At 35.3% G+C, this 25,629-nt stretch overlaps 2 protein-coding genes across 5 annotated transcripts in view; one reads left to right on the forward strand and one right to left on the reverse strand.

Annotated features, from left to right (window-relative positions):
- SLC5A12 (solute carrier family 5 member 12) overlaps window positions 1–3,434 on the forward strand; it is a 29,424-nt gene extending 25,990 nt beyond the window's left edge. The window contains exons 13-15 of the mRNA XM_026704487.2: window positions 208–311; window positions 1,935–2,062; window positions 2,886–3,434. Of these exons, the coding sequence (XP_026560272.1) occupies window positions 208–311; window positions 1,935–2,062; window positions 2,886–3,023 (370 nt within the window). The 3' untranslated portion in view covers window positions 3,024–3,434. The remainder of the gene's footprint in view (window positions 1–207; window positions 312–1,934; window positions 2,063–2,885) is intronic.
- Window positions 3,435–3,837: 403 nt separating this feature from the next.
- Window positions 3,838–25,629, reverse strand: part of ANO3 (anoctamin 3) — a 225,796-nt gene continuing 204,004 nt past the window's right edge. For all 4 annotated transcript variants that reach the window (XM_087921237.1, XM_087921238.1, XM_087921239.1 and 1 more), the window contains 13 exons: window positions 23,008–23,090; window positions 22,302–22,442; window positions 21,590–21,754; window positions 18,042–18,078; window positions 16,234–16,345; window positions 15,231–15,288; window positions 14,420–14,517; window positions 13,451–13,596; window positions 13,196–13,348; window positions 12,403–12,550; window positions 10,442–10,522; window positions 9,182–9,287; window positions 3,838–7,312 (listed from right to left, as the gene is read on the reverse strand). In XM_087921237.1, the coding sequence (XP_087777363.1) occupies window positions 7,130–7,312; window positions 9,182–9,287; window positions 10,442–10,522; window positions 12,403–12,550; window positions 13,196–13,348; window positions 13,451–13,596; window positions 14,420–14,517; window positions 15,231–15,288; window positions 16,234–16,345; window positions 18,042–18,078; window positions 21,590–21,754; window positions 22,302–22,442; window positions 23,008–23,090 (1,511 nt within the window). In that variant the 3' untranslated portion in view covers window positions 3,838–7,129. The remainder of the gene's footprint in view (window positions 7,313–9,181; window positions 9,288–10,441; window positions 10,523–12,402; window positions 12,551–13,195; window positions 13,349–13,450; window positions 13,597–14,419; window positions 14,518–15,230; window positions 15,289–16,233; window positions 16,346–18,041; window positions 18,079–21,589; window positions 21,755–22,301; window positions 22,443–23,007; window positions 23,091–25,629) is intronic.

Consider the following 25,629-nt stretch of genomic DNA (forward strand, 5'->3'; position numbering starts at 1 on the left):
TCTATCTATCTATCTATCTATCTATCTACCATCGATCTATCTATGTATCTATTGTGTTGTAGCTGTATCATTAAATTGCAATTAAACTTATGAATGTCTTAAAGTTTATCAATCATCTATATGGTATTAAGATTCAAACCCAATTGGTAAGGGAATTGTATGTACAGCACAACCAATTACAGACTTTGTTCCATTTTGTCTTCCTAGGCCTTATTTAGCAGATTCCTGGTATTCTTTGTCATATCTCTACTATAGTGCTGTTGGCTGTCTTGGATGTATAATTGCAGGGCTACTGATCAGTTTTGTGACAGGTCAGTTCTTTTCTGATATTCGTAGTCATGAAAACAACCTTAATTTTTCACTATTGGGCTTTAACTATTCTTTGAAACAAGGAAAATGATAGCTTTACTTTTAATAATCTGGACATTCTCAAGGCTGATTAACTTCTCAAATAGTAAACAAGACATTGCATTTGGTTGCCATTCTTTGGCTAATTCAGTTTCAATTGAGGTGAACAAATCATGGCTAGATATGAGATGGAATATCAGAGAGCTATATCCAGATTTGGGCTTCACATTTAAGAAGGATATTTGTGAGAGGACTGGAAACCAAGTCCCATGAGGAATGCTTGAAAAAAATGGATGTGCTTAACTTGGAGAAAAGAATATTCAGGTAACACAGCATATTGCTATACCAGAAAAGGGGAAGATCTATAAGAAATGGTTGAAAATTTGTAGAAAAGCATATTTCAGCTAAATATTAGCACATGGATAGATAATGGCTAACAAAATGATAAAAGGATAATACAAAATGTCAGCTCAAACCACAAGATTGATGGCATATAAATTTAACAAATACATTAAAAAAAATCAGTCAAGATTAAATAAGACTAAAAACCAAGAGGACAGGTGACACTGGGATAGATCAATCACACCTAGCATGAAGCACTTCTATCAGGACCCTAGGCCAGTCAGCAGAACCATATTTTAAGGTTCTTCTGGAAGTCTAGGATATGGGGGCTGATTAATTTCTAGTGAGAAAATATTCCAGAGGGTGGGACCAGAAAAAGCTGTTCCTCTGGATCCTATCAGCTAACTTTTTTTGACAGAGGGCTTTCAAAGTAGGTCTCTTCTGGAATGACTTGGATGGGCTATTCCACTGGGTGAGATGGCTCTTCAGTGAGTAGCATGGAGTAATTATCTATACCTATCACGGAGTGAATAGTTCTGCTTCACTGAACTAGTCCATACAACTTCAAGAGTTTCTTATTTAGTATCAGATGGCTCAGACTCCATTATTGTATGTGTGATGCTAGGGTCCCTTCTCCCCCTTATAAGAACATTCCTTTACACTTAAACTGAACTGCATTTGATATTTGGTTGACAATGCTGCTGATAAAAAAATATGTTTGTGGAGTTTTTCACAATGCTGTTTTTTAGTTTCCACTACAGTGAACATCATCAAACAGATTTTGTTCCTGCTGTTGTTTATGGTGGGAATATCATTCATTACAATAAATAAGACAAAATATATTCCTATGTAATTTTTAAGTTTACTTCATATATTGTATTAATGGAATGATTTGGGTAAGAATTAGTAAGATGGCCAGGGTTCGTTGTGTTAAATCTTTCATTATTAGTCAAGATTTCAGTAGCCTGTTTCTAGAAAATCTGCATTAATTTCAGTTACCAGAAGAAGGTCCAATGTAGATTGCTGAAACTGACAAGTGAATGGATAAGATTTACATTATTTCAAAATTTGTGGAAACTACTGGATGAATTAGGGACATGGCTTCTAATTATTTTATACTAAAAGAATTATTGTGATTTAACAAGACATGGAAATGTTTGCTTTCAGAATTAAGATTTTATATAAAATATTAGAAAATAATATTTGCTTTTTTGATAGACAGTTAATTGTTTTGTTCTGCCTAGGTCCAAATAAAGGAAAAGATATTAAACCGCTATTAATTCGCCCAATCTGCAATCTATTTTGTTTCTGGTCTCCTAAATACAAAGCATTTTGCTGGTGTGGAGTGGATCATAACAGTAAAGAACTTCAAGTAAGATTATTTTATTCTTTTGACATATTCTTTGACATATCAGAGCAATGGATGGGGTTGAGCCTGATAGACTCCATCCCATTTCTTGATACCCTGTCCTGCTATATTTTTTCATTATCTTTCAATGAAGAAATTTTCACTAAGGACTGGACTTCAAAAAAATCTTATGGTTACTAAGACGTCCTAAAATCTATATGATAGAACACTAAATAGTTTTTACTTCAAATATATATAATTCTAATTAATAAAAATGCATGTTGTTTTGAGCTATGAATAGCATTAATAGGTTTGGGTAGGAGAGAAAACTGATAAATCATTAGGTTCCAATCTATTTATTTTGTTCAGAAGGTTATGTTAGAAGAATTTGATGATATCAATTTCAAGTATCCCTAATTCTGATTACCTTATGACAATGTTTCTCAACTTTGGCTAGTTGAAGATGTGTGGACTTCAATTCCCATAATTCCACAGCCATTCCAATGAACCCTATGAATCAGACTGATAATATCTTTCTTTTAGCCAAATTAAATGATTTTTACCATGATGAAGTTGAATTCTCATTGAACAGGCTTAAATTAAAATATGAATCAAGTGAAAAAGCTGGCAAAATGTTAGGATAATTTTAAGCAATAGAATTATCAGAGCTTCATTTCTGAAAGAGTGATGATGGGCAGATGGTTAGATTCAGATTACTATTATTTCAGTACATAACTAAATATTTAACTAAGAAAGGTACGTTTCACTCCTGGCCATTTAGGGTTGTGGCAGTGGATTTGGGTGTAACCACCTGCATGATTTAATGTTTTTTAAAATTTATTTTCAGGATGAATTGAAAATTGACTTTGAAATGAAGGCAGATACAAATGATGTGCTGAAGAATGGATGGAAAAACAATTTACCTGGTTATAACCCCTATGAGAAATCCTACACTAACACAAGCATGCCCGAATCTTACTTTTAGCACAAATAATAATAATACAAAAATATAGCTGACCATAGAGATTTCATAATAACAGAAGAAAACATACTATTTATGTCTGCTAATTTGCTTAGAAGACATTTATTTATTATTTAATAGAGGGTCATATCCTTTCAGATTAGTTTCATAATGGATAAAGACTAGCTTCTAAAATGCTAGCAGTACTTTAAGGAATAATTTTTTGGGGGGCGGAGGGGTTTAAAAGAATCCCACCATCTTGCTCATAGTATGGGTTGGATTTTAATGCTGCTCCCTTGGGATTAAAAGTGCAAGCCACGATATAAATTGCACCTTTTGAATATTATTATTATAGTATCAGGGATTATTTTTATCTCTGGAAGGCTATTTCCCGCCATGTTTTATAGGCTTCCAAATAAAGGATTTATGAATGAATATATGCCTGGACTGAATAATTTGCTAGTTTAGGAAAGTGATTGCAAACCAGTCTATCAAATTCAGAAAATACTTTACGTGTCACACACATCCACAACAACAGAGAAACAATTCATTATCTCTCTCCCTCCCCACCCTGAAAAACAGCACTTGGCAGCTTCACTAAATGTAGGCCTCAACTTCAGCCTGCAGCCATTAAAAGCCTGCTGTCATTCCCCAAGGTATATGAAGAAGTAACAAACTTCTGTCAAGAAAACAGTATGAACATGGGCATGAACTTGTGAAGACCTGAGACTGACATTGACATTTTTGTTTCTTTTATAAATTCCCATACATTCCCACTTTTGTGCTCTCATACAGTAAGCGACAATGTTTAATGGGAGGGAAGTAAAGTAAGACTAGTAAGTAGTAAACAAATGTTTATTTTTCAAGCAAGTTTTTTTTTTTCTTGAATGCACCAAGACACTGAGTTAAGTTGGTAATAGTTAAGACATTCTGGACTAATAACAAACTGTAGATTTTGAAAGACAGACTGTAGCTGCTCATGCAGTCTGTTTGAAAGAACATGCATAGACCAAAGTTATTGTAGGCTAGATCGACAATGATCTAAAGCATTTTTTTTTTTGCATGAATGCTAGTTTTGACGCTCTGCAGCTTTGCATGCATATACCACTGGTATTGGTCATTTCAAAATACAAGTATTTAGAAGTACAAAAAAAAGGAAGTTGAATCTTTAATCCAGCACTCATGTAATGCACATTTCCTGAGAACAATGTGTGCTGTATATCTTTATAAGATAATATGCATTCAATGCAACATAGTAAACCAAATCTAGCAGAGCATTTCTCTCAGCTAAAGCATATAACTCTCTATACATCAGCAATCTTCTAGGACACTGTTGAGACCCAATTTATTTTAAAGAAAGGAACATAAACAGTTTTTTTTATTTCAGAAACTTTCCAATAACTGGGGAACAAAATTTATAGGTTTGCAAAATCAAAGCCATTAAACTTTCCAGTTGTGGAAGTAACTAGAATTTGTAATTTTCCACAATAAAAACTGGATTAAAACTTTCATTATGTTTGTACTGAGGGTACAATGGTGCAAAATTATATTTAATGCATCACAATGTTTTTGGCATTTTTGTTTAGTACTTAGAAAGATGTTTACTCAGAATGAGATTTGTTTGTCTTGTACAAGAATTTAGATTTTCAAATTTACATGTTAAATTAATGGCACTGGCAAGTCCTTGAAACCACAGAACCTGGTTTTGAGAATGCAGCATAAGTTTGCCCTGTGATTAATTGGAATAAACAGTGATAAACAGAACACCAAAAACAATGATACAAGCTGACAAACAAAATCCATTTTAAAGCTTGGGTCCCGCCAAGGCAATAAGCATTGCTGTATGGCAAAACTTAAAGGTCAGATAAAGGTAACATAAACTGTGTTTCACAGCATGCAAAAAAAGTATACTTTGTACTGATTCTGACAGTTTTGGGCAAACTGATGCACCCATAAAGTTTTCAGGCTGGCAAGTTTCTCTATTCATGTGTGCACAAGGTAGCATTAGTGTTAACATGTGCAACATTATCCTGGGATTAAAACACATGGGAAAACAGGGATGGAAACGCCTGGAATTAATATCTGTATAATAAGCAATTGATGGATCAGAGAATCAATATCAAGAGTAATATTATAAAGCTGATTGTTATAATGTAGGACAGTATTTCTAAGAAAGAAACAGAGGAAGAAAAACTCCTTGAGAAGTAGAATAATGGTGTGGGCATTAGAATGAAATGAAATCACTGATGGTTTCAAGTAAAAGAGAAGATGCATTTCATGCAAATAGTGTAATATCACATCTATAAACCATTTGTTTACATGAGATATATTTGCTGTGCTTTGCTATACGACGATACTAAACCTGGACAGCAGAACACCTTTTAAACTTGCTTTGGTTGATATAAATAAGAAACTTTTGTATACCTGATCATTTTGTAAAAGGAAAATGCAGAACTTTGGAGAGTTTTGCACATAAGTAAATCTTGCACACATGTTTTAGTTTGGTGTTTCATACTCTTCCTCATTTTAAAAAAACCCAAGAAAATCAGTTAATAAATAATTGTTGCGACAATTATTTCTTTAACACTTTCTAAGTGTTATTGTTGCCTGGTTCAGGCAGCTGAGAATCAACGTTTGTATCTCCATAGTCAGTTCACTTATTTGAAGGAGTTTTTTTAGATATATCTTGGCAAGAGATTCCACTGGAGAATAATTTAATCCAATTTATCTTCCTACTTCCATAATTTGTTTTTAAAGAAAAAAAGTATAACGTATCTCTTTTCTTGGAAAAGCAGTTCAGTGCTGTTATGCCTCATTTGCTGCATAAGCAGGAAGCTTTGCATACGGTAAATAATAACATTGGTTTCATATTTGCTACAGACTGAGACATTTCAGGTTGACATTTTTGTGAAATATAAAATATTCACAGAGTTATACTTCCGCATGCTGCTTCTGCATGCTGCGTTAGAGCATGGATAGGACAGTTCACTTAAGAGGTATAAGGAAACGGCCTTCAGTTGCACATTGTATATCAAGAGCAATGGAAAATGCCACATATTTTCCCCAAAGAGTTGAGTCATCAAGGGCAGTGCAGTGGTGAGTCAGCATACCAGGTTTTCTGAGTTAGGGAAAATAAACACTCATGCAGCTTTATGCACATCAAATGTGCAGAATGAGCCATATGAAGTAGGTTTTTAGGCTTCTGCATTCAGCTGAAGTTTTTCCAGGACCAGGATCGTTTTCTTTGTGTAAGACTTTTAGCTGAGATATACATTGCTCTGCATGAAGAATCAAGGTATCTCATGCAGTAGTGGATCATTGACTCTTGGCTTGAAGTCTTGCTTTGTATGTGTGTATGTGCGTGTTTGACATACACATATGGGTATGTACACACACGCACATATATACGTATGTATCTGCACACAGAGAGAGACACACAGCAGATGGGCGTGTCTGTATGTGCATGTGTATGCACGCCTGAATGTACATTGAATTATGGATACAAACCAACAAAAAGTGATGTGCAAAACATCAAACTGCATAGTAAATGTAGGACAGGCTGGCCTCCCTTTTAACATCCACAATCTCAGCAAGAGACAAGGATAAACCTGACAAAACGGGAAGCCTCACGGACTGTTACAGCATCAACAGATGGCCACTAAGGCAGCAATTGTCAGAGTTTTTCATTCATTTAAGCAAACAGAAGGGGTAAAAGTAGTGAATAAGCACATCATTTTTTAAATAAACCCCTTATTATGAAAGTTTAACAAATAAGTAATGGATTCTATATTTTCTCAGATCTGTCGGGTTTATTATGTGCTTGCCCAGTAAATTGTCCTCTTCTACTTCTGTTTTTCTACAGTCTTCTTCCTTGTTTTTTTTTTTGTTGTTGTTTGAGCACAGAGCATGAAAGAAGCAGAACGATTGATTGTGTCTGCTGGTAACAGGATTTGTTCCAATTTTACAAGAAAGCTTGATAACATTACTTCCTTACATCAACACACATACACAGCTTGATTCTGTTGTCTTCTTTCCAAATCCCACCTTGATCTTGACTTCTGGAAATGTTCAGTCATGATGCTTCTGCTGGTGGTTTTTTCCCCCTTTTTTCTTTCATCCTTTCTTATCAGCTAAGGCCATTCATGGTGATACTGCCTACCATTCTTTTTTCGCTCTCTTTGCAAATGCTCCAGCTCAGCCTCATACATCATTTCCTGAACTAAGTATTTCTCCCTTCGCATTCTGTCACATAAGTCTTTGGGCATATCTGGAATCAGGTAGGCAATGAAAGATTTTATTCCAAAAACTAGATGCTGAAAGACAGAGAAAGAGAAAGGTGAGTAGACATTTTTAAAATGCTCATGCTGATCTGACATTGTTTGGAATTCTCCAGTATGCTTTCTTGAAAAACCAAATTTGAGGCTGTGAAAATATATACAGACCCCTTACATCCCGGACATCAACTGTTTCAACTTCTATCCTCAAAATGACACTATAGAGCACTGCACACCAGAACAACTAGACACAAGGACAGTTTTTTCCCAAACGCCATCATTCTGCTAAACAAATAATTCCCTTTGTCGCTTGTATCCTTCCTATTTATATTGACTGTTTCCTAGTATGATTTGATTGCTTATTGTACCCTATGACTATCATTAAGTGCTATACCTTATGGTTCTTTATTCTCGATGAATGTATCTTTTCTTTTATGTACACCGAGAACATTTGCACCAAGACAAATTCCTTGTGTGTCCAATCACACTTGGCCAATAAAGAATTCTATTCTATTCTATTTGTCCTTGGGCATTGTCATTCTATAAATTTGTTCTTTGTAGACACACATTCTCCTTTGCCAAAATCTGCAAGATGGCAGACACATTAAGATCAAAACCTCATTTCATGTGTACTAATGTCATGCCATAACCACCATCTTGATCCCTTTGAACCTTGATTCCTGACAGGCTCAAGATTGATTCAGTCTTCCATCCTTCTGAGATCAGTAAAACAAGAACTCAGATTGTTGGGGGCAATATGGTGACTGTAAACTCTGTAAACTGCTTAGAGAAGGTTGTAAAGGATTATAAAGTGGTGCATCAGTCTATTGCTATTCCACATAAATGCCCTGTCATTCAGTTTCCTTAAAATGTCATTAATTTTCATAGTACTTTAACATTTGTTTGGAATATTTAATTGTTACTGGATTTGGGGGCGGGTTGTATATTTGTGTTTTTTTTGGGGGGGGAGGAGATAATATATTGAGTAATCTGAGTCATTATTTGGTGTCATATTTTTGTCGTCCCATTATTTCTGATAAGTGAACTGGAGTTCATAAAAGCTTAGGCCTTTTAATAAAATGTGTTAGCTGCTAATAAAAGTTCCACCATAGATTATCATAGCTCTCCTACAATATTGATAATTAAATGATGGAAAGCCAGGGAAGCCTCATATGCTTGAATATATGATTGCAGAATTAAACATTGGAGAACCTCATTGATTTCCTTAACTCTATTAAGTACTAGAATTGTGACTATTAATTTTTCTAACAATTTAATTCTCATTTTAATGAAAAAATGGAATGCACATTTTCCATCAAATTGAATGATTTGATTGTGTTTCTATTAATCCTTTAACTTCTTTTATCCTATTGCTGATAGGTAGAGAAACACATGGAGTCTATCCTAGCCAAGAAATATGCGATAGACTTTGAGGTCTTTCAGCATCTGCCTCCAAATATACATGTTGACTTTCATGTAAGAGGTGGAATTTATGAGAGCACATGTGTGATCCTTGGTAAAAAAAATAGGTTGTTTGAGGAATAAAATTAAGTTAGTATATCATGTGCTTGAAGGTCTGATAAACTCATTTAACTCATTTTAATATTCAGTAAACTTCTTTTATATTAATAACCATTTGCTTGTATTTCTATTATGTCTTGCACAAATTCTTCAGCATTTGGACATCAAATGTGCTCAAACACCTATGTGCTATGTATGGATGTGTGCAAGTGTGTGCATGTATACGTTGATAGGTCACTCACTTGCTAATCAATGTTTTTAGCCTAGCATGTTGTATGAATGCAGCCAGTATTGCTACACATAGTCTACTTCTAGAGAACTAATAGAAACTTCCCTCCTGAGTAAGACAGCTAGGCGGATCTCCATTCAGTAATCAGTTCTACTCACCTCAAAGACTATAATGAAAGCCAGCCGAGCTGCTAAAACATGCCAGAACTGTAAGGTGAATTCATATGGAGTTGAACTCCATGGAGGTGCTCTATAATCTCTATACCTGTAACAGAAGCAGAGAAGGACAACAGTTGACTCTATCTGTCTGTCTAGCCAGTGATCCTTTTCAGATGCACACCCATTCAACATGCACACATGCCCACCACATTCTTAGATATATGCATTTTGTATACACACCCACACCCACACTTGGTCCCACACCCATCCACCCATCTATTTATCCATCTGTTCCTCCATCCACTCATCTACATACATATAAAATATACATAGATATGCATATCTCACCCATATAGACACAGATAGACAAATAGAAATATTTCACCACCACAGGGCAGAATGATTGAAGAGATAACCATGCTTATACATGAAAAGAGTTGCGTATTTCATAACATTTTATTATTTATCCGGTTCTATTTATTATATTGAATTTCTGGTTAATGATCATAATGGATAGTATATATCTCTTATATTAGATGCGCCCCCCCACCCCCCACACACAGAGGGGAATATCTGCAGATGAAGAAATGGGATAACAGCAAATGGAAAGAGGAAAATGAATATGGGTCAGTTTGCTTCTCCTAATCTCAAACTCCCCAGATAGCTGCAGCAGAAGCCATTTAAATGTAGGTTGGATTAGGCTGCATTAGGAAAAAGCACATTATAAAATGTGATCCTTAATTATTTATGGGACATCCACACCATGTGCACTAGGGATGTAACTAGCAAGGGAGAGGACTTTTTCTGACAAGAAGAGATGAAAGTGGTTTTTGTTCATTTGTTTTGCATCCTTTCTCAAAGGAATAGCTGTTTCTCTGATTGGTGGCTTTGTTGCTGAACTTTTACTGGGATTTTTGTTTATGTTATTTTTATCCTTACTTTGTTACACTTTGATATTTTTTACGTTGCTAAAAATACCTTTCAGTCCTAGAGACGTAGGAATATAAATACTTTAAATCAATTAAAAACAATGAATGCATATCGCACCAAAATAATTTATTGAATTCACTTAAAGATACATAGTGTGACAATTTCAGAATCTTATTCAATCCCCATAAATATGAATGTCTTTCCATTTGCATGGATTCCATTAATCGAAAGTTAAAAAGCAAATGTAGAATCTAGGATTTTGACAGTTTCCTCATAGAATTAGAATGATCTCCATCCTGGAAGTTACAAAGGCATATTTGTAATATATACCTGCAGTATCCTGAATAACCCTTGCCAAGTTCACTCAGATCAAATATTGATAAGCTACTGTTGACATATCCTTTCAAACATCTAGGAGATAAAAAAAAGAATAATCAATACATTTGGTCCTGAAGAATTACTTTGTCAGGAACCTGGCATGCAAAATATATTTCATTCTCCCTGTTCACCCTTATCCATGCATGCCTAAATATGTTATGGCATGCTGGTCATATCTTCAGTGGATGATGAGGACAAAATGTCATAGAATTTCATATGGGATAGCAGGAGCTATGCTGCAAGAAAATCATAAAGCTCTGAGTATGTGCGATGAAGCTTATGCCTTGGAAATTGATGCATGCACATGTGGAATTTTTTTCTTTGGCTCAGAAATCCTGACTAATGCTAAATAAAAACCTCCTTCCTGTCATTCAGTTTCAACAATTATGGGGTGCTGAATGAAACTAGTTTCCTTCTCAAAGTGAAGAAGGATGTCAAATTGTGCTTATGGAAAGTATTCTGATAGACAGCCCCTACTATAGAAATCCATATTTGGAATCCTGGACTGGAGGCATTATTTTCACATGATGGTGTCAATGGTGAAATAATGGACACCAGGGTATCATTGACAGTTAATTTGGAATGGAGTAATATTTCAGTTTGCTAAATAATTTTTTGGTTGATGGATCCATCCTACAAAGAGGCATTAGTACTATCAAAAATATAAGATAATGTTGATCCCATGGAAACTTCTATTTTGATCTAATTTTTGCTGTTTTTCATGCAAGTCTGATTTAAACTCAAGGAATACATATTTTTGTTCCTGCTCAGATCTAAAAGAAAATGTTAATGAAATGAGGACCATGCCAAGGCATTTTCATGGAAACATTTATTGAGGTCATGGGCTAAAGCTTAGAATAGAAGCTCATCTGTTTATTTCTTTATAAAAAGGATTGAAGATTATCTGGGAAAAAAGGTTACAGCCATAGCATGGATAATGGAACAGAATTAGAGATAGAGTAAAAAAAACTCTACCTGCATGATACAATAACTCCTGGGTTATACCTACCTATTAAATGTGTAACTGTCAAGCCAAAGAATCAGAAAACATTGTCAATCGAAATTTAAGAAATTGTTAATAGCAAAATAAATGAAACTGAAACAGTAGACTATTAAGTTATAAATTGTCTAGCTCAGAAGTAAGCAATCTGATTAATTATAAGGTTTTGGACTTCAATCATAGCCGCATTGTTCATGAAAGTTGTGGCCCCAAACACATGGAGGATAGTTTCCTTTTAACATAGATGGCCTACTTTTGATATTGTGGATTATCTGTATTTTTGTAAGCAAACCCCTGCTATGGTCTGCTGATGAAATGCTAGATTTAGTGATATCAGGATATGAGATATACTTAAATGAATGTTTTGAGGTTGGGGGAATGCAAATAGGAAATTTTTCTAATATTATTTTCATGGTTCTGGATTTTAGTTTCATCCTAAGTAAGGACCTGATGAACAGCTTAATTTGAATTAGTCTAGGAAATAAACATCCGCTTTCAGAACCAGACTATGAACTTGCCCTTTGTTGTCACAGTAAATGACCAAACTTGTAATATTATTTGATTTGTGTGATATTTGTCACGGGTAGCATAATTTTTAAAAAAATTTTTTTCACAATCTTGAGCATATTAAGACACTGAAACTGTGAAGCTATTCCACTGAATACAAAAAACTTAAAAACAGGGGCACAAGCTGAAGACGATGATTCTGCAAGTAGAGATTAAATAAGATGATTTTTGAGCTTCATTGGCACAGCCTTTGGTATAGATGTAGTTTGTCAAAATAGCAAAGTCACAAACAAATTGCAAGAGGTAAATTCCCCAAGGGGGAAAGTAAATCTGCTGACAACTTGATGAAAATGCAAAAGTTAGTACATCCGTTAAAAAAAAAAAGTGTAGCAAAAGGCAGAATTACTTTTCCTGTCTGTATCCTTCGTTAACACAAGGTCCATATTTGTATGCATAAACAAAACGTGGGATATAGTCCGAAGTAATGGCAATGACAAAAGCATTGGTGATTACAGCTAGAACTCCTATTCCCTCGAGAATACCGTACCAGATACCTAGAAGAAAAGAATTACAGTATGACTAAATACAAAGCTGTTAAAGCATCATAAAGATTTATCCAGTTACATAACAGAATTAAACAGCAATTTTCAACAATGCTGTGTGCCTTGGGCTTAATTTGAATTAGTCTAGGAAATAAACATCCGCTTTCAGAACCAGACTATGAACTTGACCTTTGTTGTCACAGTAAATGATAATCCATTTTGCCTCACTTATAATTCTAACATCATACATGCGTGAAAAATGGTGTTTTCATACTATATAGACTTGTTACAGTCTCAGCTGAATGGTGGCAGTATAGAAATGGAACAACTGCCTGTTTGGTTCAGTTCATTGCCTTTTTACACAGAGCAGAGGCAAGTCTCTAAGGGTCTCTTGTTCAAGGTCTTTAAGTCTTTCAAAACTACTGTTCTTCCCATTTCAGTCTACCTAACATCATTTGTTTTATTAATGAAAAACCACACTGGAATCTATGCACATGTGACTGACTTAAAAAATGCACATTACCTTTTACAAAAATGTAATTTTGCCCTCAAAAAATTCACAGTAAGAAAAATTGCAATGTATCCATAATGACATATTATTTCTGCTGAGGAAGTCTAACATTGGCAACACACTGATTACATATAGAGAAATCTCACCTATGTCAGTTGCTCTTGCAGGCATTGGCCTCCTCCACTGTGTGACAAACTTGTATGCATCAAGCCTGATTTCTATAATATTATTAAGCAAAGCCAGCAAAGGTGCTAGTGGAAAAGCAGCAACAAAGATTGTAGTAAAGCCAAATTGGAGAACTAGAAAGAAAATTCACATGGTTAGAAACAGGAAAACTTGTAAGTAAATCCTCTACCTCGTATAAAAAAAAAAAGCATCTTCTTTTCTATCATAATGCTCACCCATTTCCAAATATTCATCCATTAGACCATGGAGATTCATGGGCTGTAGATTCCAATCTTTTTCCCACTGAGATAAGGACACTTTATGCTCTAGTAACTGTCCTCCTTTCTTGATCTTGCGTCGTGACCACCAATTCTGGAGTAACCTACATTAGATAGACAGAGAATGAAATCTGTAGTGTCACCTGCAGGATTTCCCCCCTGCCCCCAATGATGTTTGGATTCATCATTCTCTTCCTTAGACCACCTAAAGAAAGGAGATCCCTGTTTGTGCAGATGGTCCTATCAAGGCCTACCGAGAAATAATGATTATTTTGATGGTCTGTGCAAATTCTCTTTGACTTTCTTTCTTAATAACATATATTTATTAAAGGTGACCCTTGGGGAATATATATTGATTTTGTGACTGCCTTGCATTAGGATCAGAGCTACTAAAATAAATATTTTGAATGTAGGATTATAATGAAATATTTCATTATATGTACCCTACAAGAAAGCATAAATCCTGCTCTTTCTACTGTATTGGTATGATGATTTCTTTTTCTTTCTTTCTTTTTTTAAAAAAATCTTACCATAACAAATAAAATTGACAAAAAAGGGTCTTATTTTTATCTTGCTCTGGCATTATATTTAACATTAGTCAGAGTTGTCTATTTTAGATGATACGATCCATTAATCTACACAGTACCTACATTTCCAATTCATATGAAGGATTTAAAACTAAAATCTTCACAAACTAGTATTCAACATATACTTAAATCATTATTTTGAACATATTGTCTCATTCATGGATGTGCATGTATAAACCCACTGCATCTTTTTTATTTAATAAGTCCAGAAACAAAAAGGTCTCACTGAAAATTGGGGGCAGCCATGTCTGTATCAAAATTAGCAAAGAGCATAATTTGCAGGAACAGGAAAAATATTTTTATTTTGTAGAAATATAAAAATGCTACGCATCATACTTACGGATAACCAAGTTCCATAAAATTGTTCCACATTTGTTTTAAAACCATGATTACACCCATTTGCAGACAGAGGTCTATTAAGCAGCCACTTGGATGACACTATGGGAAAAAGTTAGTTCAAAATAAAAATATTTTTTTTTAAATTTAAGCCATTCTTCAAGGCAGTTCAATCACAGTAATTAATTTGTTATATCAGGCAAATAATTTTATATCATTTGATGATTTATTTATCATATTTACATGGCCATCCATAGGACAAAACATGATTTGTGATTATGATGAGTCATCAAGTTAGTGTTGACAAAATTGACAGCCCAAAAAAGCATAAGTCATAAATCAGAATGGAGCTAGAAGGGAACTTGAACTCTAGTCCAACCCCTGCTCAAGCAGGAGACATGATACCATTTCAAACAAGTGGCTGTCCAGTCTCTTTTTAAAAACCTTCAGTGATGGAATACCCACAACTTCTGAAGGCAAGCTGTTCCACTAGTTAATTGTCCTCACTGTTAGAAAGTTTCTCTTTAATTCCAGGTTGCTTCTCTCCTTGATTAGTTTCCATCTATTGTTTCTTACCATGGTTTGTTTTTTGCCTTGGAAAATAAGTTGAAACACTACCCCACCACTCTTCTTTGTGGCAGCCCCTGAAATACTGGAATATTGCTAGCATGTTACCCTAGTCCTTCTTTTCTGTAGATTAGGCAGAAGTATTCAGCCTATCAGCAACCAAAGAAACGAACAGTTGTGAAAATTAATGTTAAAAGGCAGTAGTTTGTAAATTAAGATAAAACTGGGTGAATAAGAAATACTATTACCTCTTCTAATCTCCATTTGTTAAAAAGTTTGTTGTACATTCCAGGACGACCAGCAAATCTGAAAGATAAGATTTCTGTTCCTCAACAAAATGTAGCATGAAGAGAAAATTTTTACAAGTTGATAAATAGAAAAGGTTAAGCTTAGTTTAAAATGATTTTGAAATTGTGTACATATCTTATAACACTAACATAAAAATAACTTCTAGAAAACTCAGTGAAAGAGATGGATCATAACCTTAGTTGTTGTGATGCATATTGACAGCACTCCATTCTAGTTTTTTCTGGTGTTTATTGTGAAATTATTTACATTATTTGAATCTAACAGTCTGAGCATAGACACATAGCTTTTTGTAACTCTCCATGAAACAGCAGTGAGGGTCAAGGAGTTTGAGAACAATATGTACAAAATAGAGCATGAAAATTCATACAGAAGAAAGCCAGGAGTTAGAGACTGTAATTGGCAGATGAACAAAGACACAATCAAGAAAATTGAAACAATGCAATCCTAGCATCTGCAAGAGGAGGCAAGTGAGAAAAACAAATTTTAATGTTACTGTGCAAACACTGTCTCTTATATACTTGCACACTGTACTGCCCATTTTCATCATCACAGTTAGAAACAGATGTCTGTGAATGCAATTCCCATATTACAATATGTATTCACCAAATATAATTTACACCATTTATCTCTGTAGGCAATCTATTGATCTCAAGTAGTGGGTCATTTGCTTTGTAAGCAAAAAACAAATGAAGGAGAGATATAAATACTTATCTGAGTTTCAAACATGTGTATACCATGTAATAGATACGTAGTGAAATATGCAAGTGTACACTTATCACATCTCCCCTCCCCTCCCTCTGATCTGCCTCCCTCCCTCCCTCCCTTCTATTTAGGCACTGGATTGTGAAGTATGCTTTACTGTCCAAGGGCATTGTCAACCCTCTAAAAACAATGGCAATACATCACAAAAATATTTTCTCAATTCACTTTAAGTTAACTTACCTTCCAAGAAAAAATGCAATGTAGAAAATAGAACTGTTTAAATTGACAAACTGGAAAAGAAACATTTTCAAAGCAAAACTGTTTTCCCACTCTGAGTCTGTTCTGGGGTGTTCTATAAAAAGAAAACAAAAAGTCTCAACAAAAATTCCATCATAGACTGTCAAAGAACAAAACAATTTAAGCACATACCATTTAGATTTCAATCTGCCTCTTAAGTCAAATCTGAAACTTGGAATGGTAAGAATACAGTTCTAAATTCTAGCCATGAAATCGATCTCTAGTGAAAATCTGGGAGCCTTTGTATATTCTCACGTGGAAGGAGATTATAGTGGTATACAAATACATCAAACAAACAGATATAAAATATTTGCCAATACAATACATTTCTCTCTCTATATATATATATCCAAGCAACTGTATTCTTGGTAGTAAATCCATGGAACTCAATGCTAAATGTATTACCATTAATGTAGGACTGTAATAGAAATTTATTATAATTCTATGACCATTAATTTCTTCAGTGTATTGGATACCTGGATGAATCTTACTAATTAGATATTCAATATCATTTTCAGTGGAATGGACAGTTTTGTGTTTGATGCCTATTATTTGTGAGTGTTTTTAGTCTTTAAAATCCTTTATTGCTAATATTAAATGTAATTCCTCTAGAAATTAGGGTGTTCAGGTCTGGGCTAGGTGACAGCGATGAGATGAAGAAAGCTGTAACATTTGCTGTCACCCTGTTTCATTCAGATTTTTGGAACCCAGGATTGGTAATCCTAATGAAATTAGGAACAGCTTGCAGTTGTGAAGGAATGCAAAGTTGAATAACTATGCATGTATGCAAAAAAGGTGGATAGTCAGTAACTCCAATCCCTTTTAGTTTATTGCAAAGGATTATTAGCAAGATAAGATTCAGGGTTTTAACAAAAAGTTCTTTCCCTAGAGGTATATTGCTGGTTTGGATACAGCCCTACAGACTGTAGAGCCAGTTCAGTCTAGTGCAGGGGTCGGCAACCTTAAACACTCAAAGAGCCACAAAACTCCTAACCGGAAATCCCCGTTCAATTCTGGAAACGACCAGACAATATGGCAGTTCCCCCATCATAGAGTCTCCTCCTAGCATGGCATCTTTTTTCTTCTACCTGTCTTAACCAAAAGCCGTATCAATTGAGGATCCGACTGGCAACAGGGAGCCACAGCAGAGGGATGAAAGAGCCAAATGCAGCTCTAGAGCTGCAGGTTGCTGACCCCTGGTCTAGTGGTTAAGGTACCAGGCTAGAAAGCAACAGACCATGAATCACAATCCTGCCTTAGCCATGCAAGTCAGCAGGGTGACTTTGGGCCAGACACACTCTCTCTCAGCCCAAATCACCTCATAGGGTTGTCATTGTGGGGCTAACTAGAGAAGGAAGGAGTGCTGGAGATGTTCGTCATCTTCAGTTATTTGTGAAAATAATAAGGGTGGGATATAAATAAATAAAATTCATTAAGGTGGTGAGCAAGTAATCACTTTATGATAATATCTGTACTTCTGGAAACTATTAGAACATTGTAGAACAATGAAGAAATAAAGCAAGATAGAATACTGTCATAACACTTTATTAACTTACTTTCTTATTTACTTGATAAGTATTTCCAATCTCAAAAGACTGAGTGGTTTAAACCCCAAAAAAAGATGTTAGATTAACCCTAATAGAATAGAATATAAAATCTAGGGCCAATACTGTATTCTGCCAGTGCCACATCTCCAGTGGAACTAAAATCACCTCAACTCCTGAAGGCTTTTTGGAAGAAACTTTACTTACCTAAATCTGTTAAAAGATAGGCAACTTTTTCATATACCTGAAACCAACATAAGAAAGGAAGATACATTTTACAAACATCCCACTTTAAAGCATGATTTTTAGCTCTAAAATGTGTGTGTAAAAAATAACCTCTAATCCAACTTCTTGATAATATTTCCTACTATAACAATAGAAAAAAAAATCAAAGACAACTTATGCCTTGCCTATGAATAGCTTGACCAGGACTGTGAGTGTGTTAAGTGTTTGCCCTTGAGAGGTATGCTATATCATTAGAATGCTAACTAATTAATTGGTGAAGAATGGTGTGCTTGTGCCTGCAGATCGAATAGATTTTAAACTGGAATTTCCAGTTTTATAGATATCAGTCCAAGTGAGTAATCCACACCCATTCTTCTAACTTTTAATTTCTACCCTGGAAGACTGGCAGATTTAAATCTGATATATGTTTCTTGGAGTATCTCCATAACTGTAAGAGGTTTGCCTTTCTGGAGTGTGCTTTGCCTGTACTTGTTGTGTTCCAGCTGTGAGACTTCAGATAGTTTTTACACTGTTAGAGAAAGGCGTAAAGGATGGATTTCCCCAGTATAAATAAACACAGAGAGCCGTTAACAAATAGCAAGTTGCTATGACACATCTATTCTTCACCATTTTAATAACACTGATAACTGCTATAGCAACGGACCCTCATTCAGTTGATGAGTTTCCTTCAAAATGACCACCTAGCAACATTTACAGTTGAGGCAAAATCAGCTTGTCATTGTGGTCCCTAAACTCTTATCTCTCTGCTGAAATTCCTCAGGAATAAAAAAGCCGTTTTGAACAGTAAAGGAGATAAACAAAACATTTTTTTTGAAGCCTGCCTTCCTGAAAAGTGCATTGCTTCACTCAATATATCTTCTTGTTCAAGCCTTTGCGCAAATCTCCTCATGCCTTTCAAGGAGAGAAATAGGAGCTCTGAAAGACCATCTGTGGAAAGAGGGCTAAAAAGTCAAGATGGCAGCTATTGAAACCCTACCACTTTTTCACGCCCTTAAAAAAGGGCTGAGGTTTCAGTGGTATATTTGCAATAAAATATTGGCTATTTAAAAAAACCCTCTGCAGACATTCCTACATTTTGGTGTGTGTAGCACTTGCTGCAAATTGTAACAATGCTTGTTTATTTGGTGTTTATTTTGAAATGAAAAAAAAAAATCATCTGCAGTCATGAAATACAGTCCTTAATATGGATAGAAAAACAGAATGCCTCTGCTATTAAAGATGTAATGTTCTTAGGGAGATTAGAGATATGGAAATAGAGGGGATGATAGCTATGAAATCCCACAACTACATTCAATTCAATAGCATTTTGACAAAGGAAGCGATTTGCTTGTTTCCCCTCAGTTCAATTTTAAATAGAATGTTTAATTAAAGTCTTGTTTACTGCAGCAGGAAAGGCTTCTACGAAGTTAGACCCTGATTTGAAATGCAAATTGGACTGCATTTAACTTCCAGATTTTGCCCTTCTCTGACATTTATGTTGTGTGGGCATCTGCAAATATTAAAGTTTGTATTTTCAGAATGTCCATGTTCTTTTGTTGAGTTTTATATTGCTTTTGATGGATATTAACAAGCTGTAGTCTAAAATACAGCTAATAACAGGGTTATGATTGATGGCAAATAGTAGTAGCAATAATATACATACACACAAACACACACACACATTTAAGATGAATATATTTATGAAGATATCTTTTTCAGGGAAAGCAACTTTCTCAATTAAATTGTCTCATTGTGTTTAAACTGCACAGAAATAAGATTACATCAAAATAGAGTGAACATATTAGAACAAATAGTTTCAAAAACTCCTACTTCAGTTAAAGGACTGAAGAGCTCTTGAATTTAGAAGTGGATGTTATGTCACTGAATGTGCTTTTCTTTTTTTTCCCCAAGTGGTGTATTAGCAATCGTAATCCAGAAAATAAACAGGGGCAAGATGAAAACTAAATGTGGCTTGAATTTATTAAAATTTAAGCCACATTCAAATTCGGAACAAGTTTACAATTATGTATTTAAAGTTTTTCTCTTTCTGTTCTGATATAACTTTGGAAGGCTTCTTGTGAAGATTGCAAGTATTCCCTCTGGTTTCAAACTGCCTGCACTATGTGGTTTGAAGTACCAGCCAGCTAATTAAGTCTCACTTAGTTTTCAGTCGTAGTATACCTTAGTGTGTACTATTTGGATGCCCATCTTATTACTAATAGTCTGCAGAATCAAATGGTTCTTTGTTCACCCTCTGAGAGTGCTTTAGTGCCTGATTTGGCTAGAAAGTATGAGTGCCTTTATCATGTGAGGAAGGCAGATAGCAATCAATCAATGGCTACCTCAGCCATGGCATTGACTGCAAATGCTTGCTGCAAAGCAGCCTGATTTACATCTGCTGTAATCTCATTTTCAGACCAAGCACTTTCATTTGCTATACCTTAGGGATCTTGTGATGGTAACAGTACTTTAGTTTTTAAAAAGCATTTTCATTCTTCTGGCTTTTGGTTTTAAGCAAGCATTTTGAGCTGTTTTTGCTGGTATATTGTAAGCTGTCTAGAAAACTATTGTTAACTCTCTAAGATAATTCAGCAATTGGCTGTGCGTTGAACACTAATTTAATCATTGTATTTTAAAATCTTTCAAGAAGCTCAGGCTTATTTACAAGTGTCTATGGAGATACTCGATCATCTAGGTCTGGGGTATCAAACTCAAGGCCCAGGGGCTGGATCTGCTTAGATCTGGCCTGTGGGACCACCCTGGAAAAAGCAAAGGACTGGCCCATGGTGCTTCTGCCAGCAAAGTTTTCACTGGCAGAGGGTTGCAGAGACGAGAGACGAGTGAAATTGAGCTGGTCACCCCAAAATCAAACACAACCCTAAGGTGGCCCTCAATGAAATTGAGTTTGACACCCCTGATCTAGTTCATGGTTGTCCCAAAGATGCTTTTTTCTAAAAGGCAATCAGACTTTCTTGGTTTTTTCTTTGAAAATGTTTCACTTGTCATCCAAGAAGCTTCTTCATTTCTGAACTGAAGAAGCTTCTTGGAAGAGAAGCTAAACATTTTCAAAGAAAAAACCAAGGAAGCCTGGTTGCCTTTTGGAAAACAGCACCTTTGAAATATTTATTTAAAAGGATCTTCCCCCACATTCACATTATAGTCATGGCAACATTGTTGTGGGCATTACATTGAAAGATAACTAATTAACTCTGAATTCCATAACACAGTAGGATCCCAATCCTTAGTCTCACTAGCTTTTATTATACTAGCTCTTGATATTAATTTTGATAGACTTAGCATTTTAATCAGCTTACATAATCAAAATAGTTCTGTGTTATTTCTTAAAAACTGAGCAATTACACATATCTGAACAGGAAGAAATTCAAAAGTAAATTAGATTCTAAACTGGAATCAGTTCCATTCAGATTTGTTGAGATCATAGCAAACCAGCAAACATAGTGTTTATATTTTAATACGTTTATTAATATATCTAAATTATCACACACATACCCCAAAAGTCAGGAACTTACTACATTAAGGGACATGATGATTATAAAGTTGATACAGACTCCAGTGCCCGAAGTTGCAAACTGCCAGTACATTTTTATGAAATACCACTGGAAAGAGGCAAAGCGCTCCATAGCCACTAGACGATAGACTACCACTGCGAACACTGCAGTTAGCACTAATGAAATCTGCAGATACACAAAAATTCAAGAAACACATACAATTGAGCATTAAGACAAAAACTTGACTCCATTATTATGTGATTCATCTGTACAGGTGACTTACAATAGTTCATTTAGTGATCGTTCAAAGTCACAACAGCACTGAAAAAAATGACTCGTGTCCATTTTTCACGCTTATGACTCTTGTAGCATTCCCATGGTTACATGATCAAAATTCAGACGCTTGACAACTGACTCATATTTATGACCATTGCAGTGTCCTAAGGATCCCCTTTTTTGTGGACTTCTGACAAGTAAAGTTGATGGGGCACTCAGATTCACTTAACAGCTGTGTTACTAACTTAACAACTGCAATGATTCACTAAATAACTGTGGTGAGAAAGGTTATAAAATAGGGCAAAATTCGCTCAAAAAATGTCTCCCCTAGCAACAGGTACGTTGAGCTTCATTGTGGTTGTAAGTTGAGGACTACCTATATTATTCATTAAATCAAACTAATCTGACAAATGTAACAAGGAATACAACAAGAAGTAGACAATTTCAGAGATTTTACCATGAAAAATATTCCTGACACAGATACCATCAGTCGACTTAGTTTATCAGGAAAAGGTTGAAAAGGTTCAGGCTTTCCGGTTATAGGATTTACTCGCTCCACTTGAGAATATTTTGCTTCAAACTGGGGACGAAGTTCTTCCTGCAATTGTAAAGTTTTAGTTTAGTCTGGACATGTCTGTGTGTGGATATATGTCTCTCTGTACTGGGAATAGTGGACTATATGCATGTACATCCAAATTCTTGAGTTCTGTTGGCTGCAAAAACAAGCTAGTATTATAGAAACACATTCTAAGAAAATGATCCTGGCATGAAAATATAATATAGAAACTATTTATTTGTTTCTTTGCTTGGTTGTCAATCAAACTTGTATGCTGCTCATCTAGCCGAAGATGACTCTCTATATAAAAGTGATTGAAAGAACTTTATCATGTATCTCTATCTCTTTAAATGCTTAATTCAGTCAACATTCTATTATTATTCATGATCATTTGTCAGGCTGTAATCTTGTGTGTGTAATTATTTGAATGTGAGTGTATGTGTGTGTGTACACACACATACACACACGCATATTCAAATAATTAGGTATAAAAGAAATCAAGTTGAAGTATTAGCTGTCAAAGAGGAAGACATGTTGCAGGATACCTGTCACTCTTGAAAAACCAATGCATGCTGATATCAAAACTGCTATTATGAAGGATTCTTACCTCTTCATCTTCCCAGTCTATGAGGTCCCAGTCATAAGTAAGTACAGCTCGTCGTCTTTTCCAAAACTCTAAGAAGACTGTAGCTATAAAAAAAACACCATGAAATATATGTCAATATCTTATCACTGACATTGACAGTGTATTGGTTCACAATTCCAAATTCAAAAAATAATTCTGAGAAAATGGAATTATCTATTTTCTTGAATACTTTTGTAGCACAGGTTATTCAGTTTTCTAAGATATGTAACCAATATTGATGTAAGCTATGCCGAAACCTATATGGCATAAATTCCATATCTCCTTGAAAATGGTGAGGTATTATTAAATCCACAAATTCAATTTACTAAAGTAAAAGGAAGTTCTTGGAACTAGTTAAGAAATATTGCATATCTGCTTTAATGTGAAAATTCACAGTGATGGATTTTTCAGCTTTAAGTTGCAAATGTCATACTTTGAAAAACAACAACAACAAAAAGAGATGCTATATCTATAGACTTTCCACTAATCTAATGATAATCCCAGGGCTGGCTTTAGGCTAAGGCCAAAGACATACTGATTTGAGGCACCAAAACATAGGGGACATCAATACCACATCTCCTTCCAAATAGTTTTAAAAATACAAATCATCAACATCTGCAGAAGATGGTGCCCTAAGTCAATGTGGCTAAGGAGTACCACGTGTCCTTAAGTAGGCAATGCTTCGATGGCCACATTTTCAGTCTTACAAACATTGAAGAAAGGCAAGATGGTTGGAGACTGCACTGATAAGCTTTATCGTTTTATTTTTCCATAGCCACTGCTTCCATCTTAGCAGTGCTTGCAGAAGATTCCCACTGACCTTTGGTCGTCTTTTTCTGAACATCATTTTGGCTATGTTATATAATTCAAGTTTTTAATTTCTCACTCAAGAGCATTGTGCAGTGTTTACATGACAGGTTACCTGTCAGATCACTTTAAAGAAGAGAACTTGCCCTTTTCAATGTGTCCTGGAATTTGTTATGGCATTTATAGTACAGAATTAAAAACATGTGGGTGGAGACTCTAACCATGGCAAATTTCCCGGTAAAAGAAACCTTAAAACTTCTGCCCCAGATATCTTGAATTCTTTATTGGAGGTTGATATAATAGGACAGAAATCCATCCATCCATCCATCTTAAATGGCTGTTCATTTCACTATAGGAACTCTGAGCAACTAACAGCTTTTAAACAACATTTAAACAAAAGCCAGCAGGGTTGGGGCCATTCTAATCTTGGGGAAGAAATTGTATTTCCCACTAAAATCTTAATTATAGCTTTTAATATAGCAGTTGAGGAATAGAATAGCAATGGCATTTTAGGTTTATGTACCACTCCACAGTTCTTTAGCACTCTCTGGGTTGTTTACAATGTAAGCATTACTTGCATATAGGCCCCAACAATGGTCCTCATTTTACTGACCTTGGAAGGCTAGAAGGCTGAGTCAACCTTGAGCCTTGTCATGGTCAAATACCAGGCTGTGAGCAGAGTATGCTTGCAGTACTGCACTTAATCACTGTGCCAACAGGGCTCTTACTATATACCTTCAGTTTTATCACTACTACCATACCTGCAAACGTGGTACTTAAAACATGGTTCAATATTTCATTTTGGCATCGTGATGCTTAGAAATGGATATCCATTTACTTAAAATATTACACATTGGAAAAGGCACAACTTCATAGAACTAGATCTACCTACTATCCTTTTTGTATTTTAATTTCAATCATTATGGAAGTCATTTTGATGCCATATTAGGTATATATTACCCGCAGTCATATTTTGAGATGATAATTATAGAAATTTAATACATAAAAATAAATAAGTAAAAGGAATCATGAATCATCATAATGAGACTTTGCAATATTCTTAATGTCGTATCGGCCGATACGCACAAAAGACGCGAGGCAGTGACTTGTGTTCAGCTCATTTATTTAAGATTTTAGAAAGTGACGCCGGCTGGGTATGCAGCAGCTTATATGGATCTTGCGCCGGGCACCGCGGCCAATGACAGCCGTTCGAATCGCCCGCGATCGGCTCGGCCAATCGCGGTCGATTCCGAACGGCCAATCAGTGCCGCGCGCTCGACCAATCCGGTCGCTGCGCGCTCGTCCAATCAGGGCTGCAGGATTTCAAGAATGTAAATGTCCATACAGAACACTTAATTATACAGTTTTGGGAAAGACATGTATCCTGTTCTGGTGCAGAGTAGCTTGTCAGAGAAATTATCTGAAGTAGTCTATGAAGTATCCTTAAATACTTCAAGAATTTTAATCAAGAAGAAACCCAGCATATTTCAGTAACACCTGAGTAAGTTCCTCTCTCAAAACACTTAGAAAAAACATAACCTTTCCAAAGTGGATTTTTGACTATGCTGGTAGATAATCTGACACATTGAAAAGTCATCACATAAAGGAAAGGAAATAGAGTTATACCTTACAGGATATGTTTCTAAAAATGTAGAAATACTTGTCTATTTAGATCAGTGGTCCCCAAACTTGGAATCTTTAAGACTTGTGGACTTCAACTCCCAGAATTCTCCAGCTAGCATGCTGGCTGGAGAATTCTGGGAGTTGAAGTCCACAAGTCTTAAAGTTGCCAAGTTT

This window comes from Pseudonaja textilis, chromosome 1 (genome assembly GCF_049901715.1).
Source record: "Pseudonaja textilis isolate UNSWEBS1 chromosome 1, rPseTex1.2, whole genome shotgun sequence".
In the NCBI taxonomy this organism is placed as follows: Eukaryota; Metazoa; Chordata; class Lepidosauria; order Squamata; family Elapidae; genus Pseudonaja; species Pseudonaja textilis.